General features: G+C 42.1%; 1 protein-coding gene across 1 annotated transcript in view; it reads right to left on the bottom strand.

Annotated features, from left to right (window-relative positions):
- Positions 1 to 21458, bottom strand: part of TSHZ2 (teashirt zinc finger homeobox 2) — a 488278-nt gene that overhangs the window by 163633 nt on the left and 303187 nt on the right. Inside the window, exon 2 of the mRNA XM_084854168.1 lies at positions 7165 to 10246. Within this exon, the coding sequence (XP_084710294.1) occupies positions 7173 to 10246 (3074 nt within the window). The 3' untranslated portion in view covers positions 7165 to 7172. The remainder of the gene's footprint in view (positions 1 to 7164; positions 10247 to 21458) is intronic.

Below are 21458 nucleotides of genomic sequence, written 5' to 3'. Positions count from 1 at the left end.
TTTAAATTCTTAAAGCCAATATAATGGTCTATTATACTGGAAAATGCAAATGCCTGTGAGAAATTCGGGGAAAAGGCAAAGAAAGTGGAATGTGCAAGAGAAAAACACAGGCATCTAAATTATTATTATTATTTTTTTTAAAATGCAATAAAACTGCATCCAAAATTACTTTTCTATACTCTAGTAAAAAAAAAAAAATCTTAGAGACAGTACTAGATTGTGTTTGTATGTGGGAGATTGTTTGGATTTGACCATTTATTATTTTGAGATTCAATTTTTATATATGTCTTTGATCTTAAATTTTCATTTTCTAAATCCAAAATGTTAAGGTTTTTTTTTTTTTAATACACAGAATATACACTTTTTCTTTTAAAATTACCCCAAGATTCCTCAAGAATACCTTGCTATTTCTAAACATGTCAATATTTTAATGTGATTGTACATATCAAATATGTGAGATTTGGTATTTCTTGCTAGCATATTTAGCTACTTGTCATAATCGAACCTGAGTTTTACAACAGGCTAGGAATGGCACATGCACTCCCATCATTTTTAACGAACACACAAAAATGTTTGAACAGTCTCCAATTTACTTCCAACTTTCAAGAAAAGATCAGGATCAAACTTCAGTCTTTTTTTTTTTTTAAGCACAGTTCTATGGAGTTTAGTCAAGCTTGAAAGCCCTAAGCAGCTTGGGACCTTGATATTTCAGGGAGCACCTCCTCCTATATATGCCTACCTGAGGATTGAGATCTGTTGGAGGAGCCCTCGTCTGTGTCCCACCAGTGCGAGACATACACCATGGTGGGATGTGGGAGAGGGCCTTCTCTGCTGTGGCACCCCAGTTGTGGAATGTCCTCCCCTTGGAAGCCTGATTGGCACAGACATTGGTTTCATTTTGGCACCAAGTAAAAACATGGCTGTTCACCAATGCCTTTGAGGGCTAATTGAATTCCCTAAAGTTGTACACTTTTTTAACTGTTTTATTGTTTTAGATTTTTAAACTGGTATTAGCTTGCTTAACAGTTTAATATGTTTTTTAGCTGTTTAAATTATATATTGTTTTATACTGTTTAAACTGATTTTATCTGTACGCTGCCCTGAGATCTTAATAATATAGGATGGGATAGAAATGTTATAAATAAATAAATAAATAAATAAATAAATAAATAAAAGCTTAAAAGGCAAAAGTTATAAAATCTGGCGTTATTCAAAACAGCCTTCATTTATGCTATCATGCAAAACCATCTAAAATGCCAGTTCCAGAAAATCATCCCTTTATATTCACACTGCAATTTAAATATATTCTTTCTAAGGTACTAAGGTAAGAGGCTGGATACAGGCTTGGGTACCAAAGAAAATAGTGGGAGTAATGGTTTGGTTTTTATCCATCTGGCTGTGTGTAAGAAATGGGAGATATTAATGGTTTCAAAACACACACACACACACACACGGATTTGTTTTGTGCATGTTAGATAAACATTTTATTCTGTATCTTTCATCCGAAATGCTATAACCTCTACCTAAAGCCTGAAAGCTTATTTTACATATTAATTCTACAATCCTATGCATGTATGTTTGGGAGTATTGTACTAGTGGGACTTTCTTCTGAATAAACTTGCCAAGGATCAGGCTTTTAGGGTTCAGTCACAGTGGACTTGTCAGGAGTCAAGGCACACTGGAATTAATATAACCTTTCTTCTGAGAAAATTACCTGTTTAGCAGTGGGCTGCAACGGTATTGCTTAGCTGCTAAAGCTCTACATCTCCAGCATTTCTTAATGGTTATTTTCAAGTATTCAAGCAGATGCCTTTTCTTGGACAGTATCCAAATTATTTGTTGGTCTTCAATATGCATACTACTAGTAAACATAAACACTGCACAAGAAAAATCTATTCAGAAGGGGGGGGAAAGGCTACAAAAATATTTTCCCCTAACTTTCCCCCTAACCTTTTCACTTCTTTTATTATCAAGTATGTGGAATTTCAAATTGTGGCATAAGGATAGGTGTAAACCAGTCTTTGTGAGGGAAATAATGAGTCCTTTTGAGTTTTAAAACACTCTTGATATAATGCAACACCGATACTCCAAACTGTATGTCCGGAAATCAGCCATTTAAAATGAATTCACTTGGAGTGGGTTTTTATTGCTTTTTTCATTGGCTTTTTAATGACTCTGTTTTACTGGATAAGTGTCCAGAGGCAGGATCATTACCTTTGTACTAAGGGACCCTTGTGCAACTGTGTGTTGTAATGTGGATATTCTCAATAGCACTAGAACCATAATCGTTCCACTTAGCCAAACCCTGATGTCAGTTTGTTATTAAAAATGCTATACATTGATAGCTTTGGAGTACGCCACTGCAGGGGGGTGGGGAAGCACTTAGCATCCCTCTGTTTAACATAGGGTTGCCAACTCTTTAGAGAGCCTCGTGTGGCGCAGAGTGGTAGGTGGCAGTATTGCAACAGAAACTCTCCCGACCTGAGAAGAAGCTGGGTCCCAGGTAGCTGGCTCAGGTCAACTCAGCCTTCCATCCTTCCGAGGTCGGTAAAATGAGTACCCAGCTTGCTGGGGGAAAGGTAGTCACGACTGGGGAAGGCAATGGCAAACCACCCTGCTATAGTCTGCCATGAAAACACCAGCAAAAGCGGCATCCCTCTAGGGGTCAGTAATGACCCGGTGCTTGCACAGGAGGAACCTTTCCTTTCCTTTCCTTTCCTTTCCTTTCCTTTCCTTTCCTTTCCTTTCCTTTCCTTTCCTGCCAACTCTTTATCAGTCCCTGCTCCTGTGATTTTAACTGTACCTTGATTGGAAGCGTTTGCAAGTGGAGATGCTCATGTCCACACTGTGAAAAGCTTCACTTGCAGATTTCTGCAGACAGAGCTGCTGTGAAAGGAAGAGGAGCAGGCCTGGCCATTTTTGTCTGGTCATTTGGCAACCCTACTTCTGCACATGACTGGCATTCTGAATCAGAGCATTAATGACTTAAAATGCACATTAAGGGCTGTGATCCCCTTTTCAATAACTGTGAATTTGCATAGACGATCAGGATCAGGTCAGGGGGCAATGTTATAATTGCATTAAAAAGGTATTGGCATGCAGCCCACTGCAGCAAGCGGTTCCTCTTTAATACGTCCTGATTTGCACCTTGCTGCCACATTATCATCGCACCTGGGAGTGATGTGTTTAAGCACTGCCGTGCAGGAGTCTCTCACTCTTTCATCGTTGTAGCCCTGGTTTTGCACAAGGACCCAAACATTGGCCAGAGATGCCCATGGCTGATGCTAGCAAAACCAAGCCTGTGATTTCGGGGGATTTGGGAAGAAAGAAAAGGACTGGCTAAGGAACCAGTCGAACTCGGAGGAGGCTGACACACACAACCATCCTGCTTATAGTGGCTGCTCCCTCTTCGGGGCAAACAGTTGTGCCACCAACAATGATTTTTGCTCTCTATTCCAGTGGGAAAAGCTCCTTCCCGCACACCTCCTTCTTCTGCGCCCATAAATTGGATTCCTCATCGAAACAAAGGAGAGAAGCTTGTTGTTTGCATCAGAGTATACCTGAAACTCAGGATCGGTATGATGACAACATAAATTCCATGTAACAGCTGTAATACGTACAAGTGTTGGGTTTACTTTTACACCGTTGACATATTGGATTGAATCCAAATGTAGTCATAAATCTGGATCCAACCTGGTGTCTCTATATAAGTTTAGGTTTCACAACTGTTTGCATATATGTAGCATAAATCCCCCCCCCCCACACACACACACACTCATGCATACTAATCAGTGGAGGCTGGCGACTCTGATTTCGGTGGGGCTGTGAATCCATTCGGCGTTTCAGTCAGAACCACCCAGAACTCTAAAGAAGCTATCCAAGGTTCTGAATCCTATTCCCAAAATGGCTCCAGCACCTTGGATAGATCCTTTAGAGTTCTGGCTGGCTCTGACTGAAACCCAGAATGGAATTATGGCCCCACCAAATTTGGAGCCACCAGCCTTTCCCAATACTAGTTCACCATGGACTTCTTTGTAGAGCATATATCCAGTCCTGCTAATTACACATCTTTCAGAATTTAGGCTGCAACGCTATACACTCTAAACTGAGAGTAAATCCCATTGAGGTCAGTGTGATTTACTTTTGAGTAGACATGCATAGATTGCACTGCTAAGGTTACACACTTCCTGGGGAGTAAATCCCATTGAACCCAATGGAATTTATTTCTGTGTAACGTGTGGTGCAAAAGTCTATTTGGACTTTCAGGTGACATGCTTGTTACTTATTTAAACTCATGAGATGTCAGGTTTGGGAGTTAAGCAGGTTTTATTAATTATGCATTGGACTAGTAGTATATTTATAAACACTCGATGTAAGTGTGTTCTTTAGTTATTTGTTCTCCATTTCAGAATTGAAACCAGCAACAGCCATACAAATCGGGCTATGATGTATTATTTTTTTTAAGTCAACTTTGTCTGAAAAAAGTTTCTAGGAATGATAAAGTTGTGTATCACCTCCATTCATTTCAATCCATTCATTGTGCTGAGACTTAACATTAGCCCCATCAGAAGTAACAGAGTTTGCAATGCATATGAGACCATGCCAGTATAAATCCAGGTCATGATCCAGACAAATAAATATAGGGCCATATCCTTCTGTGGAATATATCATGCACAATTATGAGTAATGTATATATAATGGTATGACCTAACAGTTCGAGAGGTTTTCACACCCAGGGTTGCTATTGAACTCCATGCTGATACATTTGAATCCAGTTACAAAGAAAGGAATAGGTAAACAGTCAAAGGGCAGTAAGATCAGGCAAAATAATTGAAGAGTGAGACTTCTACATACATTTATATGTGACAAAGGAATTTATTATTACACAAATGAATCTAGGATGCCATATGTTTACCTAGAATAATCACTAAATAATCAACACTTTCGGAATACAGGCTTGGAGACACTTGAGTAGAGTCTGGTCTGCTTGACAGTTCCAGGTTGCTTTCTTATTGCACAGAATTCAAATTTTGAAAAGTTATGGTTATCCAAATTGTGGAACAGGAAAAACCTGAAAGTGATTCCCCCCACCTCTCCTTGAATATGAAGAAGAGCATCGATTACCAATATCAAATGAGCATGGGAGAAGCAGGGTAAGTCAAGACTGTTAGGGTGCAATCTTATGCATGGTTAGACAGAAGAAAGTCCTACAACCCTCAGCATTCCACAGACAGCTATGTTGGCTGGGAAATGCTGGGTGTCATAGGCCTTTCTTCTGTCTAACCATTCATAAGATTGTACCCTTAAGCTACAATTGCACTTTGAAGTCAAGACTATCCATCCCTGCATTCCCGCCCTTCTGTGATTCCCAGGCTCTTGGGTTAGGCATGCAGAAGCTGTAAGAGCAAGGTAAGCCTGGACACTGAAATCTAAGTGAAGCCACTTCAGCTGTTCCAAAGAAGCAGTAGCAAAGGAAGTATGCTTTCTACTTCCACGCCTTGTGCTTCCGGGTCTTGTACAGAGAAGGAGGATAACATGCATCTCTCCCTTGAGAATGATACCAAGAAGTGTGACTAGATGAAATGCAAGGTGTTCTTGTTTTTTTTTTTTAATTACAGCATTTTACTATTTTATTATATTGTTTCAGACATAGAGAAGCAGTATAAAATTTTATGAATGAGAGAAATTACATGTTCCCCTTTCCCCTGCTTCTTTGGAATATTTGAAATAGATTTCAGGCCTGTCCTGCTTTTTTGGCTGCTTAGCATCTGTCGTTTGCTGTGAAGGATCTCCTTAAACCAGAGCAGTTTCTTCTTCCTCACAGACCCTGTTCCTCCAACTTTTGTTTGGTTGTCAATAGGTTTTTGTATCTTCACCACCCTTTGGAGCATATTTGGAGAAGGATTCCTTTCGAAAGAGGGGACTATGATCCCTCCATGCCCTGGTAAGTTGTACAAACATGCAAAGCTGCCTTATAATGAGGATATTTATTTATTTATTACATTTATATCCTACCTTTCTTCAATCACGGAACTCAAGGTGGCTACACGTGGTTCCCAGGTGGTCTCCCATCCAGGCACTGACCAGACCCAAACCTGCTTAGCTTCAGCAAGGTGGCTGCCTCATGTGCCTTCAGACTATGCCCTGGGACCATATTGGTCCATCTAACCTAGTACCACCTACTTCAGCCATCCCCAACCTGGGTCCTTCCAGATGTTTTTGACTACAACGTCCTTCATCAATGATCATTAGCCTTGCTGGATGGGGCTGATGGGAGATGTCATCAAAATCACCTGGAAGGACCCAGGTTGGGGAAGATTGGTCTGGTAGCAGTTCTCTAAGGTCTCAGGCTTGACTACCCAGCTCGACATCAGCTCGAGATGGCAGGGACTAAGCTTCGGACTTTGTTCAATCAAAACACATGCTGTACCACTGAGCTTTGGAACCTTCGCATAACATTGCATCTAAAACAAGTAGGCGATTGAGCCTACTGGTCTGTAGTCCTGTTGGTCCATAGATTATAGACAATGTCCTCAAAAACAGACCTGATGTACCATCAACAATGGGCAATGAAGGGACAAGCAACAAACATTAAGTGCTTGAAATCATAAGGAATCATAATCTACTAGAGAAATCCCATGTCTGAAACTGGACACTGAAAACACATGACACTGTCATGCAGTTTGCTGTGATTCCTGCTCTTATGTTCAGACTAGGGACAAAAGGGTGACATAGGTGCTTAAAATATTACAAAGAAATGCAATTTCAATAGATGCCATTTAGAGTGAAGTGTTCTGCATGCTTTGCTTTTCAAATGCAAGATTAACGGCTGGTTAGCTAATTGGGAACCTGGTGTCAACAGCAAGCAATGTTGCTAACTCTTTTCTCGGCAGAGGTTCTTGTGCCTTTAACAGCAGCATGACTGAGCAAAATGCAAAAATAATAATAATCCCAAACCTTTTCCCATCACGGAAGTACACTGGTGGGAGCAGTTGTACCTGCTAAATTTCTCCCATCATGCAACAGTTACAGACACAGGAGCCAGTGTTTGGAAAGAAATTGGCATCCTTGGACATAATTGTTTTAAGAAAGCGGAAGTGCTTTAAGAGCCCTCCTTTGAGAAACATAATATTAAAACACTTTTTGCAGTTAAGGCATGCATACCTTAGGAGTTATTCTTCATCCACTTCTGCTACAAACTGTGAGTGATGTTCTGGTGACTTGCTGTGTGTTTTGCTTAGATGAAGTTTTACTGCATGTTTGCTCACAAATGTCCGAGAGCACAACTTACATTTGAACTTAGAGTCTGTGTCCTCTTCTCCAGCTATTGTTTCAGGAGACCTTTGAACTGAAATTCTGGAGATTTCTTGCTCTACCTTGGTTTGCTGCTCCACAGCCAGCTTGTTCATGTCTTTCATTTGGAAACCTAGATGGGATTCTAAATGGCTGATGTACGTCGATGGGGTTCTAAACTGAGATGCGCAGTCACTGCAATAAAAGATGGGGTGCCCTTTATCCATGTTTTTCAAAAACTTTGTCCCTCCAGTTTTTCTGAGTTGGTACTTGACATTGGCCAACCAATGGCTGATGGTAGTCATGGACAGTCCAGTAAATTTGGAAATCTGCATGCGTTCTTGAGGACCCAGGTCCGACAATAAATATTTACCTTCAGACGTTTGGAAGAGACTGGAAGCAAACTGAGCTTGCAAGATAAGGAGATGCTGAGGATTCCAGTTGGACTGCCTGCCCTTTCTTTTGTGCAAGGTGGAGACTTCTGCTGAGACATCTTCAAAACGCCGGACATCCATTTCCAGCTTCATGGATGGAATTCTGGATGAGGCTGCGGGTTTGGGCGTTGTAGCTTTGGGAAGAACTTTGACCATGTCTGCAATGTCAGACAGCACATGTTTCTGAGGTGGGGAAGTGCAAGATTGTGCTTGAACAGACTCTCCTTTCTTGCTTTTAGATTTGGTCAGGTCTATTGGCTGATCGTTGCTTTCAAACACATAGCGCCTGGATGTAACGCCTGCAGGTTTTGTCGGTGTTGGGGTGGGAGATAGAACTGGCTTCTCCATCATGTTTAAATTAGGTTTCTGGAACATAGAGACTGAACTTGAACTGGGACTGGAGTTTGACTGAGGTCTCAAAGGCTCGTTTGCTTTGCCCAAGTGGTTATTCAGTACAGATTGCAGGGCACTCAGTGGGTTCAAACAAGGCATCTCTGAGGAGTGGTTAGCAGAAGTGCATCCATTGCTGAGAGATGCTGCTGCAGACTCCTTTGTTTTTGTTTTTTCTTTCTCCTCATCTTCTTTTGCCTTGTTCTCCTCCTTCAGAGGACTTGGCTCTGACTTTTTGGGCTCCACGCACACCTCGGCTTGAGGGGGAGATTCTCCTTCACTTTGACAGGCAGGGGCAGCATCAGCTCTGTTGACCTCTTTAATATAGTCCTTTTGCACTTCCTTTTTGGTCTCTCCTTCCTTCTTCACTTGACTGAACTGGGCCATGTTAGTTGAGATAGGAACCAGAGGCATAACTTTCCACTTTGGAGCAATAGGCCTCAACTTATTTGTGACTGTTGGCCTAACTTGCAGAACTTGGGACCCTACCGGTAAGGAAGGTTTTGCTCCTTCTGAGAGTTGATAGGCTGCATGAATACTGGGATATGCACTCCAGCTGGGTGCTCCATTTTGAGCTTTATTGATGGCAGTGGTGACAGTGTTTTCCAAAGACTTCAAAATGTCTCCACCACCTTTTGAAGCATCTTCTAAATCTTCCTCCCTAAGATACTGGTATTTCATTGTAGGATCCAGCGGTTTTTGAAGAGTGTCTTCATAGTCTTCATTTTTTACCACTTTCTCATCTTTGTTCACTTCCTCAGATTTATTTTGCTTACCTTCTTTCTTTAGCTCAGAAGCAGAAGCTGTAGAATCTGTTGATGCATTACTAGAAGGTTTCGAATGTTGGCTGTCGCTGGCAGGCGCCTCGGAAAGTGACTGCATTTTCTCCACAGCCAGGGGATCCAAAACAAGTTGCTTTCCTTTCTTGGAGGCTGAGCTTGTGACTTTCAAGAAGTGACCCGTGACCATCATATGTGTGGTGAGCTGCTGCAGGGTGTCATGTGAGCTCCCGCATTCCATGCACTTGAGGATCTGTGATTTGCACGCTTCAAACTGCCATGTGTAGCTGGCACCATTCTGGTAACCATAACGATTGTTAGATGACAACTGCAGATTTGCATTTTTCTGGGAAGAAAAGGTGTCGGCAAATGACCCGGTGGTTGAGTCTGGGGAGCAAGGCCTGTTAATGTCGAACACACGTTTCTTTGCTGGAGTTATCATTTTGGAAGAAATGGTAGGTACCGGCTCCTTCAAAGGCACTTTTTGGTAGTGTTTTGTTTTTATCATATGAACGCTTAGGTCTTGAAGGGAATCGAAGGAATCACCACAGAACATGCATTTCAGAACTTTCTGGGCATCTTCTTTATCCATGTCCTGAAAGGCCCTTTTTCGGGGCTTGGAGTAGCTGGTAGGCCTGTGCTTGTCTTTTTTATGGTTGTCATCTTGGTAATGACCACTCTCGTTCATATGGACAGTAAGCTCTACCAAAGTATCATAGGCGGCACTGCATTGCCTGCACCGAAACCTACTAGCACCTGTGAAGACAGTTCCACACATCTTGCTGCTTTGCCGGTAGAGCTGGACTGAACTGAAAAGATTTGGTTTGGAAACCGGTCTAGCCGGTAAGCTCTGTTGCAGGCTTTTGGTCAATGCATCCTGATGCCAATCAAAGTCACTTTTGCTTGCTCCATTTCTGTTGTCGCATCCCCTCTTATCAGAGTTGGACAGCTTGAGTCCTAGCCCCAAACCTGTCCAATAAGAGTCTGAAAGGATATTGGCATACACGGCTGTCATTTTATCCATGCAACTGTGTGCTTCACTTGGAAGTTTGGGATGGACATTGGCTTTGGAATCCTGTGCCTCTCTTGAGCAAAGGCTTTTGATGTCTGCCACCTGGTCACTAGCATCACTCAACAGTGATTCATTTTCAACATCCTGATTGGAGATATGACTTACTGGAGAATTCTGGTAGCTAAAGCTGCCTTTTGGATCGGGGCCCACATCATGCTCTTCATCTGTGCCTGGGTCGTTGCTACCCTGAAGATGGGCTGTGGAATTGCTCTCGTCGTCATCTTCTTCTTCCTCTTTTATGTCTTCCTCATCTTTCAAGTCGTCCTCCTGGACATAACCTGAAAAAGGAACATCAATACATGAAAGATCAACTTAAATAAGAACATTGTACATTCATTTCTCTAGTTCTGGCATTTGCTTTCCCTACTGGATTTTTGTTTAACCTTCTACTTTATAGACTGTTAGCACAAGAAGCGAAAAAGCTGGCTAGGCTTGCTGGGTTTTATTGGCAGCTGGTGATAATTCTTCATAACTTCTAGAGGTTTTGAGTTAATAATTTTCCTGTTGCAATAGTAAAGCTCTAACCATCCCTTAATGGAACCGTTAGAAAATTAATATGTGAGATCATTTTAAGTCCCATTAAAATGATGTGATCAAACGGATATTAGCCCATTCCAGAAAATGCCAACTGGCCAAGAAGTAGAAGTAAAGCATCTAACTCTATTTTGCTTTTGCTTTTAAGGGTGATTTTTTCATGGAAAACCGTATTATGCCATTTGATCAGACCAATTAAACATTTCAGATGCTCAGAAACAAGGTACAAATACAATTCTGATATACACTCAGGAGATACACTCAGGAGAAATTCTACTGATATCTGTGGTGCTAAATGCACATTACATAGAGCAGCCTTCCTCAATATAGGGTGCTCCAGATGTTTTGGATTCAACTCCCATAAGCTCCAGCCAGCATGGCCAATGCTTGGAGTTGTAGTCTGAAGGGCACCAGGTAGGGGAAGGCTAAGGTAGAGACACATGTTACAACAATCCATTCATCTGAGCAGCCACTCATCCTTATTAGAATACTTTGAAAACATTCTTAAATTGGCAAACTAGAAAAACATTTTCTATTTGATGGTACAGATTTTTTAATTCTCTGTTTTGAAAATCTTGTCCTCCTAATAATCCATCCAAGACATTATGGGCCATATTCTGAATAAAGACACACTGACATTTTCACAGAGATGGCATAAAGTTTGCAATCAATTCATAGAGATAAAAATTTACCAGTCCACCACCTTCCACCAGTTTTGGCTACATGAATGACCAGCAAACATAGCATTTGAATACATGGCAATACTAGCATGTAGAATCACATTGAGATGGAGAATCTTTGGAGACACACAATTAATTCAGCTGGATATGTTACATATGAGTCTGCCTTGTACTGGGTTGAATCCAGATTATGTTAGCCCCATTCGAATCAATGGGGCTTAAGTTAAGTCATGACTAAGTTCTACCATTGATTTCAGTGTGTTCCAAATTTAACTAACCTAATCTGATCCCAATCCATGGAGTCAAAATACTGGTGTTTCAAATTTAGGATTGTCTCCTCTAACTGGCAGTGGTGTTCCAAACTTGGGGTCACCAGTGGGTCCCACTGTGAGTGCAAATACTTCTTTTGATGCTTGCCCAGCTCCCTGCACCTCCTGGTTTAATTTTTTCTTAAGATTTTAAATATTCATTTAAAACTGGCATGCTGCAAAATGAAGTGCTGCCCTTCAGCACCATCTTTATTTGGGTTCAAAAGAATGGTTTTGTATTTTGGAACTCAGAGCCCACCTCTGCTGTGTACTTAGGTTCTTGGGCAATTTATTTTTCTTTTAGTTTCAGCAGTTTGCCTTCTGGAAAATGAGTGTTTTGTGATCAGCCATGTCCACCATGTCAGCCATTTTATGAATGGGCAAGCCCACCCACAACAGCCATTTTGTGAGAGCACTCACAATACTCTCAACATTCCAAATGTGCCTGCTAACCAAAAGAAGTTGAGGACCCCTGTTCTAAGGTCTCATGCTGTGGTCTTTCCCAACTTGGTACTCTGCAGGCCTCACTTTAGTGGCATGGGAGCTATGGTTACTCTCATACTAAGGTTGCTTATAAAAGATGTGGATCAGGCAGATTGGACATTTCAGAACCACAGCCATGACAGCCACCTAACCTCAATAACAATGGGAGCTTTTTTCTTAGCTTAACTGCAGTGTGTTTGGGTGGGGCAGTTCTATGATCATGGTGGGGGTGGAAAGGGTTACATCTCCCCTCCTCACATGGTGTGGTCCCAATAAAAATCACCCTGCGCCTGTAATTCAGTAGAGAAAAGATGCTGATGTGATTGCAAGTGATGCAGTTACCATCACATTTAGTTAGGCCCTTAGGACCTGCTGCATGCCAACTATATATTCTACCATAAAACTTTGCATTTCATAGAATCATAGAATAGTAGGGTTGGAAGGGGCCTATAAGACCCTATAAGTCCAATACCCTGCTCAGTGCAGGAATCCAAGTCAAAGCATCCCTGACAAGTGGCTGTCTAGCTTCATCTTGAATGCTTCCAGTATGTGAGAGCCCACTACCTCCCTAGGAAATTGGTTCCATTGTCATATTGCTCTAACAGTCAGGAAGTTTTTCCTGATGTTCAGCCAGAATCTGGCTTCCTGTAATTTGAGCCCATTCTTCCGTGTCCTGCACTCTGGGATGATCAAGAAGAGATCCTGGCCTTCCTCTCTGTGACAACCGTTCAAGTACTTGAACAGCGCTATCATATCTCCCCTCAGTCTTCTCTTCTCAAGGCTAAACATGCCCAGTTCTTTCAGTCTCTCCTCATAGTGCTTTGTTTCCAGTCCTTTGATCATCTTTGTTGCCCTCCTCTGAACCCTCTCCAGTTTGTCTGCATCCTTCTTAAAGTGTGGTGCCCAGAACTGGACATAGTACGCAAGATGAGGCCTAACCAGTGCTGAGTAGAGGGGATTTGTCTATTTGTTGTTTATTAAAACATCTCTACCCCACCTTTCAATATAAGCTTCCCAAGGCACCTTGCAACAGCACTTGAAACACTAAAATATAACCATAATACAATATCAGTAAAACAGCAGCAAACGGTAAGATTCCAAGCAACATTAAAGCCAACAGGAGCAATTAAAGCCATCAAAAGGCTGAGAACATTTGTTTATATTTAGTGGCCAAAAATAATCAGACTCAGCTTCAGGCAAGCAAGCAAAAAAAAAAAAAAAAGGGAGTAGGATCCATGCTTGAGGTGCCCTTACCAACAAGGTCCTGTTTCTGATAGCAATCCACCTTGAAAGGCAAGGGTACTCGGAGCCAGACCTCCAGTTATGACCTCCATATCTGCACTGGTTTGTATGGAGGCAGGTAGTTGATGCTGACTCAAGACATGTTGCTGCCTGAAGTAGGGCCCAAATGCCCCCACCTGCTATGGCCAATATATTCAAATTCTTTCTCTAGGATTCAGATACCAATTCTTCCCACCCTACCACCCTGAGGAAGAAGGTCTTTAACCCTGCTGGCAGGGGCCAGCTCTGCAGTTGGTCCTTCATATATGCTGAAAGATTTCTAAAAACCCAGATTGACCAAGTCCCAAGTTAAATCAACCATAACTTATTGTTATGGGAACAAGCCTAGGCAAGTCTTGGGATTGTGGACTCCTTCTTCCCCTCTCCTCCCCCAACATGGCCGCAAAGAGGAGTTTGGAAGCATTAGCTTTCATTTTTGATTAACCACAGCTTGTTCTGTAATCTGAATGTGACAAACTGTGGTTAATGTTAACTGTGGTGTGTTTGAAACAAGCCAACTTCAAACCATGGGCTATGAAGCTGGCTTGTTTCAACAAACCATAGTTAAGATTAACCACAGTTTAGAGTTTGAACATAATGCTAAATTGTGATTAATAAGAAATGGAAGGGAAAGCTACTATCTCCTTGTAGCCACACCAGATGAGTAGAAGGGAGGGGGGAGCACACGTGACCAAGGCTCTCTCCTGTAATTATAAACCAGGGGTGGGGAGAAGGTAGATCTCCAGATGTTTTGGACTTCAACTCCCAGAAGCCTCTGCCAGCATGGCCAATAGTCAGAAATGTTGGGAGTTGAAGTCCAAAACATCTGGAGATCTACTTTCTGCCCACCTCTGCAATAAACTACAGTTTATCATGAAGTCTGAATGCAACCATTGATTTCACTACTATGAATAAGGGCATTTCTCCTTCTGTCTTGTAGTCCTCTTTCCCTCCTGGTATTCTTTGTCCTCTTAAATGGTCCAACTGATAGAAGAAAATGTAACAGCCAGTTGCAACCCCTTCCCCCACAATACAGATAAACTTTTCTGCTTAATTAGGCTTTGACATGTTTACTGTAACCTTTACTGAAGAGGAACTCGTGCTGAGAAATCCTTTTTTATTTTTTTTTATTTTTTGAGACTGCTTGTTTGTTGGTATTGAACACAAACGTGATCTAAAGAAACCAGGAAGGCAACGGATTGGAAAACACCATCAAAAATTCTCCCAACAGCTGGTGAAGCCCACTGGAATCATGGTTAAAAATGCCATGATTCTTTTCTTTTTAAAAAAAGAAGGAAAAAGAAGAAGCATCCTAATATCATATATTTAAAAGCATTCACTTTCACTAAATCATTCATCTGCTTTGGGCATTCTATGTAAGACAGCCAAAGCCCTTTAAAATGCAGACAGCCAGGGTGTTTAATGAATGCGCATGGCATTCTCACTGTGATTTTCTTAAGAAGGTTTCACCATATGTAAATCTTCATATAAATTGAAACGCATGAGATTAATTCATTGAAATGCTTGATTAGCAGAAGAGATTTTGAAAGAGCCACATGCATTTTTTAAAATAAAAATCTACATATGGTTACAACCCTTAAGTAACAAATTAAGGCCATTCTGCGCAATCAGTTTATTGCACAAAAATGTCTTTATCAAGCAAGGGCAATCTGGTTGTGGAAAGAAGTTTCCCCATGTTTGGATGTGTTAAAGCAGGAATAGGCAAGTTGGTACACTCTAGATATTTTGGACTACAACTCCCATAATCCCTAGCCATTGGCCGGAAGGTTGCTGTGCTAAAAAGTGTTGGTGGTGGGGAAGCCCAGTGGTGTGTGTGTATGTGGACATAATACTTCAAACTGAGGATCCATGATGTTAACTTTGTGCTGGAGTGCATGTTACATTTGCCATGGGGTTCCAATGAAAATGGCCTTTCAATGGCAACTTACCTCACCTATTCCATAATATTTAGAACGATTCACCAAGTGGGAATGTTGCGTATAGATCCTGTTCTTTGAACATAAGACAGATTTCCAGGACTTGGTCTAAGGGGGAGGTGTCCAACCTTTCGGGGCCTGTGAGCACTTTTGGCATTTTAAAAAAGTACCCTGGGCACTATCACAAATTAGCTGCTGTAGGGAGGTGGGGGCAGGCAATCACAAAAGTGCTGGAAGCATTCTCCTCTATCTGTGTTGGTTTGTCTACAACTCATACTAGCTTCTCTCTCTATCCCTGCCCTCCTGGCCGGCCAGCCAGCCTGTCTTCCTTCCCTTCCCTTCCCTTCCCTTCCCTTCCCTTCCCGTCCGTCCTTTCTTTCTGGCTCCTCTCTCTCTCAGCCCTTCCTTCCTTCCTTCCTTCCTTCCTTCCTTCCTTCCTTCCTTCCTTCTCTGTCTATCTCTGGCTCCTCCCTCCCTTGTCTCTGACCTCTCTCTCTCCCCCCACCCTTATTAAAGCCAATTGAGCGATTCATCCATTGGTTTTAATAGAAAGAGGAAAAGCCCCCCCCCCTGCCGAAAATCGGTTGGATGGGGGCAAAACTCACCCCCCACCAAGGAACCTGTTGCCCCAAGGGTCCTTGGTGGGTGGTGAATTTGGTCCCCCCTCCAGTTATTTTTCATCAGGGGGCTTTTCTGCAAGTGAATGGCCAGGCCTCAACTTTGCCTTGCGGGCACAGCGGCGGCTGTGGGTACCTCTTCAGAGACCTCTGGTGTAAGGGCACATGATAGAGTCGGCTTGCTGAAGATAAGCAGGTCTGGGTCTCATCAGTGCCTGGATGGGATACCATGTAGGAACTCCATGTATTCTACCTTGAGTTCCACGATGGAAAAATACATGGGATATAAATATACTAATTAACTAAACAAGGCAGTATGTCAGTATGAACTAGGCATTTGGTCCACATAGCCCAGTATTGGCTACTGTAAGGCAGAAGCTATTCCAAGGTCTCAGGTAGGGCTCGCTCCCAGCCCTGATGTGATCCTTTATAACTGGAGATCCTAGGGAATGAACCCAGACCCTTCTTCATGTAGAGCAGGGGTGGGGAATCTCAGGCCCCGGGGGCCAAATCCGGCCCCCCAGAAGTCTCAATCTGGACCTTTGGGATTCCCCAGAACTGTAGTGCTAACTTTGGGGAAAGTGTGAATACTGGCATTCAACTCTGTTGCGGTTTACTCATTGGTTGAGCAGGTGTGAACTTGGTAAATTCGCATAAAACTTTGGACGGAACAAATTTCTCACCCATCTCTAGATATCATTTAATTCATCACCTATGACTATGGCCAGGTGTCATATGTGTTAGTTACATCTAGGTTGGGTTACTGTAATGTGCTCTTTGTGATGTTGTCCCTTAACCCCTGGAGCAATGCATTGATGTCAGTGTGGCATAGGTGACAGTGTCTCTCCCTTGACACCAGTCCAAGTTGTCCTTTTAAAGTGGATCTTTACGTCACATTTGAGCCACTTGTCTTGGCTAAACAGCTCACAGGATCAGGTGGTTAATCAGTTCAACATCATAGTTCTTCCCTTGAACTGAGTTATCCTTTGAGATTATATAATTATTCATTTCTGAATTTCAATGCATAGGGCCTAATTTTTCTTTTTGGTTTTTAAAAAGTGCACTTTTTATATTAGGTTTTTCACCAGCAACTGTGATTTTCAGTCCCTTTTCCCACTTACAGCAAGATTTCTTCAAATATATACATACGTGGCTCTCTCTCAATCTCTCTCTCTCTCTCTCTCTCTCTCCAAGTCTGGAAATTATAGTTTTAGCTAAAGAAAGGGACAGTGAATGATTGTCCTCCAGAAAAACATTCCTAATCCACGCAAAGCACATACATGCCATCTGCATTTTTTCATTAATACATCCCAATTTCCCTTAAAACAACATGGCTATGAAAGCCATCTCACAGTGCTTGGACGTGATCTTGTTTCCTTTGCTTCTGGAAGGAATATCTTTTGTTTTTCTATTTTTGGCATAAGACTGTTTTCTTTCTTTAAAATATTTCATGCAGATAATGGATAATGACCACTTCTCATTGCTTTCTCTTGAAAATGTCTAACTACATTAGCAAACCAAAGGCAAATCCTAAACCGGCTTATATTGTTTTAGTTCATGGTTGCAGATTTATCATGTTCTTTCGTTTTTTGTTTTGTTTCAAAAAAGCAGAAAAAAGATAAACTAGCTCTGGTAGGAAAATCCATTTTTTAACTCTACTGTGACTGCTGTCCTATATACACTTACCTGGAAGTAAGTCTCACTGAGCTGCAGGGTTGTCCCCCTGCACCCCTCCCATCCATTTCAATGTGCCTTGTTTGGAACTCCTGTGAAATCCCATTGAAATTAATGAGGGTGTGGCACAGCAATGTTTTTTAATTGTTTTGTGGTATGTAAACCACATCACCATGGACTAGAAATGCTGCAAATAAATAATTTGCAGATTTTGACCTCTAAAGCAGAGATGGAGAATGTGTGGGCCTCCAGATGTTGTTGGACTGCAATTCCCAGCATTCCTAACCAATGCCTGTGCTAGCTGGGGCTCATGGGAGTTGCAGCTCAACAGCAGTTAGAGAGTTACATGTTCCCCACCATTTTTTAAAAAAATTAACGTATTTTCTATTTTAAAAACAACAACAACACAGTTTCTATTTTTAAAAAATTAACACCGTTTCTTTTTTTTAATTAACACAGTCTCTTTTTTTAAGTAGCACAGTTTCTATTTTTTAACACACACACACACACACACACACTTTCTTTCTTAAAAAAAAAAAAAAATTCACACATTTGGTGTACTTTCCTGAGAAAAGCATTAACCTGCATGTACCATTGTCAGCTGATATGAGATACTTGGGTATCCCTACTGGAAAACAAGCATTTGTTTACTATAGGTATATATGGGGATGCTGGAAAAATTCAAGATGGACTAAAATGAGTTTGGATTTCTAAGAATCCAACCTGCAGAATCCACCGAGGATCGACCTCCTCAGGTCACATGGAGTCCATAGACTTTCAGATTTTTTTTTTTTTAACTTTCCCAAAATTTAAGCAAATTTATTTGTAGGAAAACATGCAAGTTTCTGCTGAGACTGGTAAATATACGTGGGGAAAAGTTGAATGGAATGGGGGACAATACGCTAAATGTTACATACTAAGGTACATTATGTAAATTGTTGTGAACCTTCTTACAGAATTATTTGCATATTTTTCTATACAATGAAAACAAATTTTCAAATCCCTCTGTGAACAGACGATGGAACAAAAGGCGCCTGACAATCTGCCAAACACAGACAGTGTGGATTTTATACAATCCATGCATCCCTAGGTACATATAGTCCCCCCTTTACAATAAAACTATTAAAAATATACAAACTAATGATAGAAAAATTAAACATGACCTACTTTGTAACTAAGTAAAGTAAAATATTAAACGTTTTCTGAAATAGGGAATTTTCTGATGAAAATTGTGAAGTGAGAAGCAGCCTTAATTGTGTGGGAATGGCTATGTGGGGTGAAACCCTCTAGCTCAGCCTTCTTCAACCTGGTACCCTCCAGAGGTGTTTGATAGCAAATCCCATTGTTATCAGCCAGCATAACGGCTGGCTGGGGTTGGCTGTTGAACACAGCTTCAGGAAACTATATATGCAATCTCTGACATAGTTTGGGTCCTGATTCTTCACAAAGGCTGTCCATATTCTGCCCCTTCAAGAGCTCTGAAGGAAACGGATGTAAAAATTACAACCCTACTCACAAGTTAGACCAGTGGAGGCTGGTGGCTCAGATTTCAGTGGGGCTGTGAATCCATTGTGGGTTTCAGTCGGCCCCCGAAACCTGCTCTGAGGCTAAAACGGAGAGGGGGAGGACCATGTAAGCCACCATGGGTCCCTTGCAAGAGGAAAAAAGGGAAGGATATTTGTGAACCAGCCAGAGAGCTTTGATTAATGGGCGGTATAGAAATTAGTGCTGTGCCGAAAATTTCGACTCTTCTATTTTCGGCATTTCGTATTTGTGTGTGTGTCTCTGTGTGTGTGTGTGGGAAATGAAAACTCTGGAGAAAAAAGGCTGGGAGAGGCGAGAATTTCGGAGAATTCTTTCTTGGGGAGGGGGACATGGTTTCCACATACCTTTTAAAGTGTAGGCAGTTCTTGAGGGGTCTTCTTTCTATTTTTTATTTTTGTAAAAGCACCCCCTCCACTTCCAGGAGCCCAGGCCTCTTCTCCAGCCCAGCAGTCCCTTCTGAACTCCCAGGAAACCATGTGGCCTCTCCCTCTCCAACTGGCATTCAGGAAGAACTCCTGGCTGGAGAAGAGGCCTCAGCTCCTGGAGGTTCAGGGGGTGTTTTTTAAAAAGTAAAATAATAGACAGAAAGCCCCTCAAGAATTGCCTACGCATAAAAAAAGGTATGTGGAAGCCCTGTCCCTCTCCCCAAGGAAAAAATTCTCCGAAATGTTCGCCCCCCCCCCCCGTGAAAGAGGCAGAAAAAAAAAAGCCTCTTTCGCCGGGAGAGAGAAAAAGTTCCCCAAAATAGGGGGCAGGTTTCAGCATAGCACTAATAGAAATGTAATAAATAGATAAATAGATAAATAAATAAGTTGTGTGGAGGACTCTATGAGAATATAGCTGGCTCCCCTTACAGACTTTGTGTAAAGAAGACCATGGCATGCAGGATATCAGGTTTGGGTCCACCAGTGTAGCCCCTCTCCTCTTTATTTACACATTACCCCTTCACAAATGGTCTATGCAGGCTTTTTCTTACACCATGTGTAGACCTGAATTGGGGGGTGGGGCAAGGAGGTGCACGCAAGCCCCACTTCCAAACATCCCTGTGCGCTCAGCTGCTGTTGAGCACAAAAGCCTGAAATGGGCTTTGTTTGTGCATTTGGCTGAACACACTGCCAAAGCCCTCTTCAGACCTCTGGGCGCAGGGGATGTTTGGGGGGCATGGCATACATCCTCCTCCTCATTTTAGCCCTACACTAAATGCCAGCATAGGGCTATAGCTAAAGCATGAATAGGGCTACCATGTTTGAGTGACTGGAAAAAGTACACTTGCTGGAGGTCTTACAACTCCCAGCATTCCCCAGCCAGCATGGCTTACTGGGGAATGTTGGAACTTGTAGGACTTATTTCTGTCTAAAAATGCATAGGATTGCGCCCTAAGTATGGTTATCAGCTTTAGTGCAATTTCACTGATATTGTCCCTTGTCCCTCCCATCCAGCCTTTTATCGTCCACTGTCAGTGTTTAAATTGTAAGCTTCTCAGGAAAGGGACTTAATGTTTGAGAAGCACCAAGTAAACTGCTGGTGCTATATACATCAATTATTATTTCTAATATTATTGCTGGTGAGAGTTAGTGTGGTGTACTGGGTCTCGGGAGATCCAGGATATAGTACTCACTCAGCCACGAAACTCACTGGACTTTGAACCATTCACTGACTCTCAACCTACCTCACAGGGCTGTTGTGAGGATAAAATGGAGAGGAGGAGGGCCATGTAAGCTGCCTTCGGTTCCTTGGTGCAAAAAAGGTGAGATATAGATGTAACAAAAAATAAAAATAAAATAAAATAATTAGATAGGTGTCCTGCACAGCCTAACAGCTGCTGCTGATATGCCAATTCCACAGTTCTTGCCTAGAAAATTTTGAACCTGGTTATGCTAGGAGTTACAGTGGTTTTCCTAAACTTTTTGGGTCAGTGAGCGCATTTGGAATTTCAAGAGTGTTGTAGGTGCTCTCACCACGCTACAAAACACTGATTTCCCAGAAGGCAAACTGGTCAGATGAAAAGAAAAGTAACTTCCGCAAGAACCTAAGTACAATTGCGACAGAGGAAGGGTCTGAGATCCAAAACTCAAAGCCAGTCTTTTTCAACCCAGACAAACATGATGCTGGAGGGCAGACCTTCGATTTTTAGCATGCCAGCCTCCCAGTCGATTCTTTAAAAAAATTGTGAGAAATCAAATAAATATCAGGAGATTCAGGGAGCCTGGCGGGCATCAAGGGAGGTGTCTGCGGGCACAGGGTGCCCATGGGTGCCATGCTGGAGACCTCAGAGCCAAGGTATGCAATGTCGCTACCTGCAGTTTCTATTTTTCCCTTCTTGCTGTAGCAATTCGTTCCTTGTTGTTGGGCGGCCATCTCCAACCTGGTCACCTCCGGACGTTTTGGACAACATCCAGCATTCCTGAGCATCGGCCATACTGGGTGAGGC

This window comes from Heloderma suspectum, chromosome 4, assembly GCF_057233095.1.
Source record: "Heloderma suspectum isolate Gila_16-S chromosome 4, 16-S_ref, whole genome shotgun sequence".
In the NCBI taxonomy this organism is placed as follows: Eukaryota; Metazoa; Chordata; class Lepidosauria; order Squamata; family Helodermatidae; genus Heloderma; species Heloderma suspectum.
Note: the sequence above shows the minus strand (reverse complement) of the source record. Positions and strands in the feature narration are given on the sequence as shown.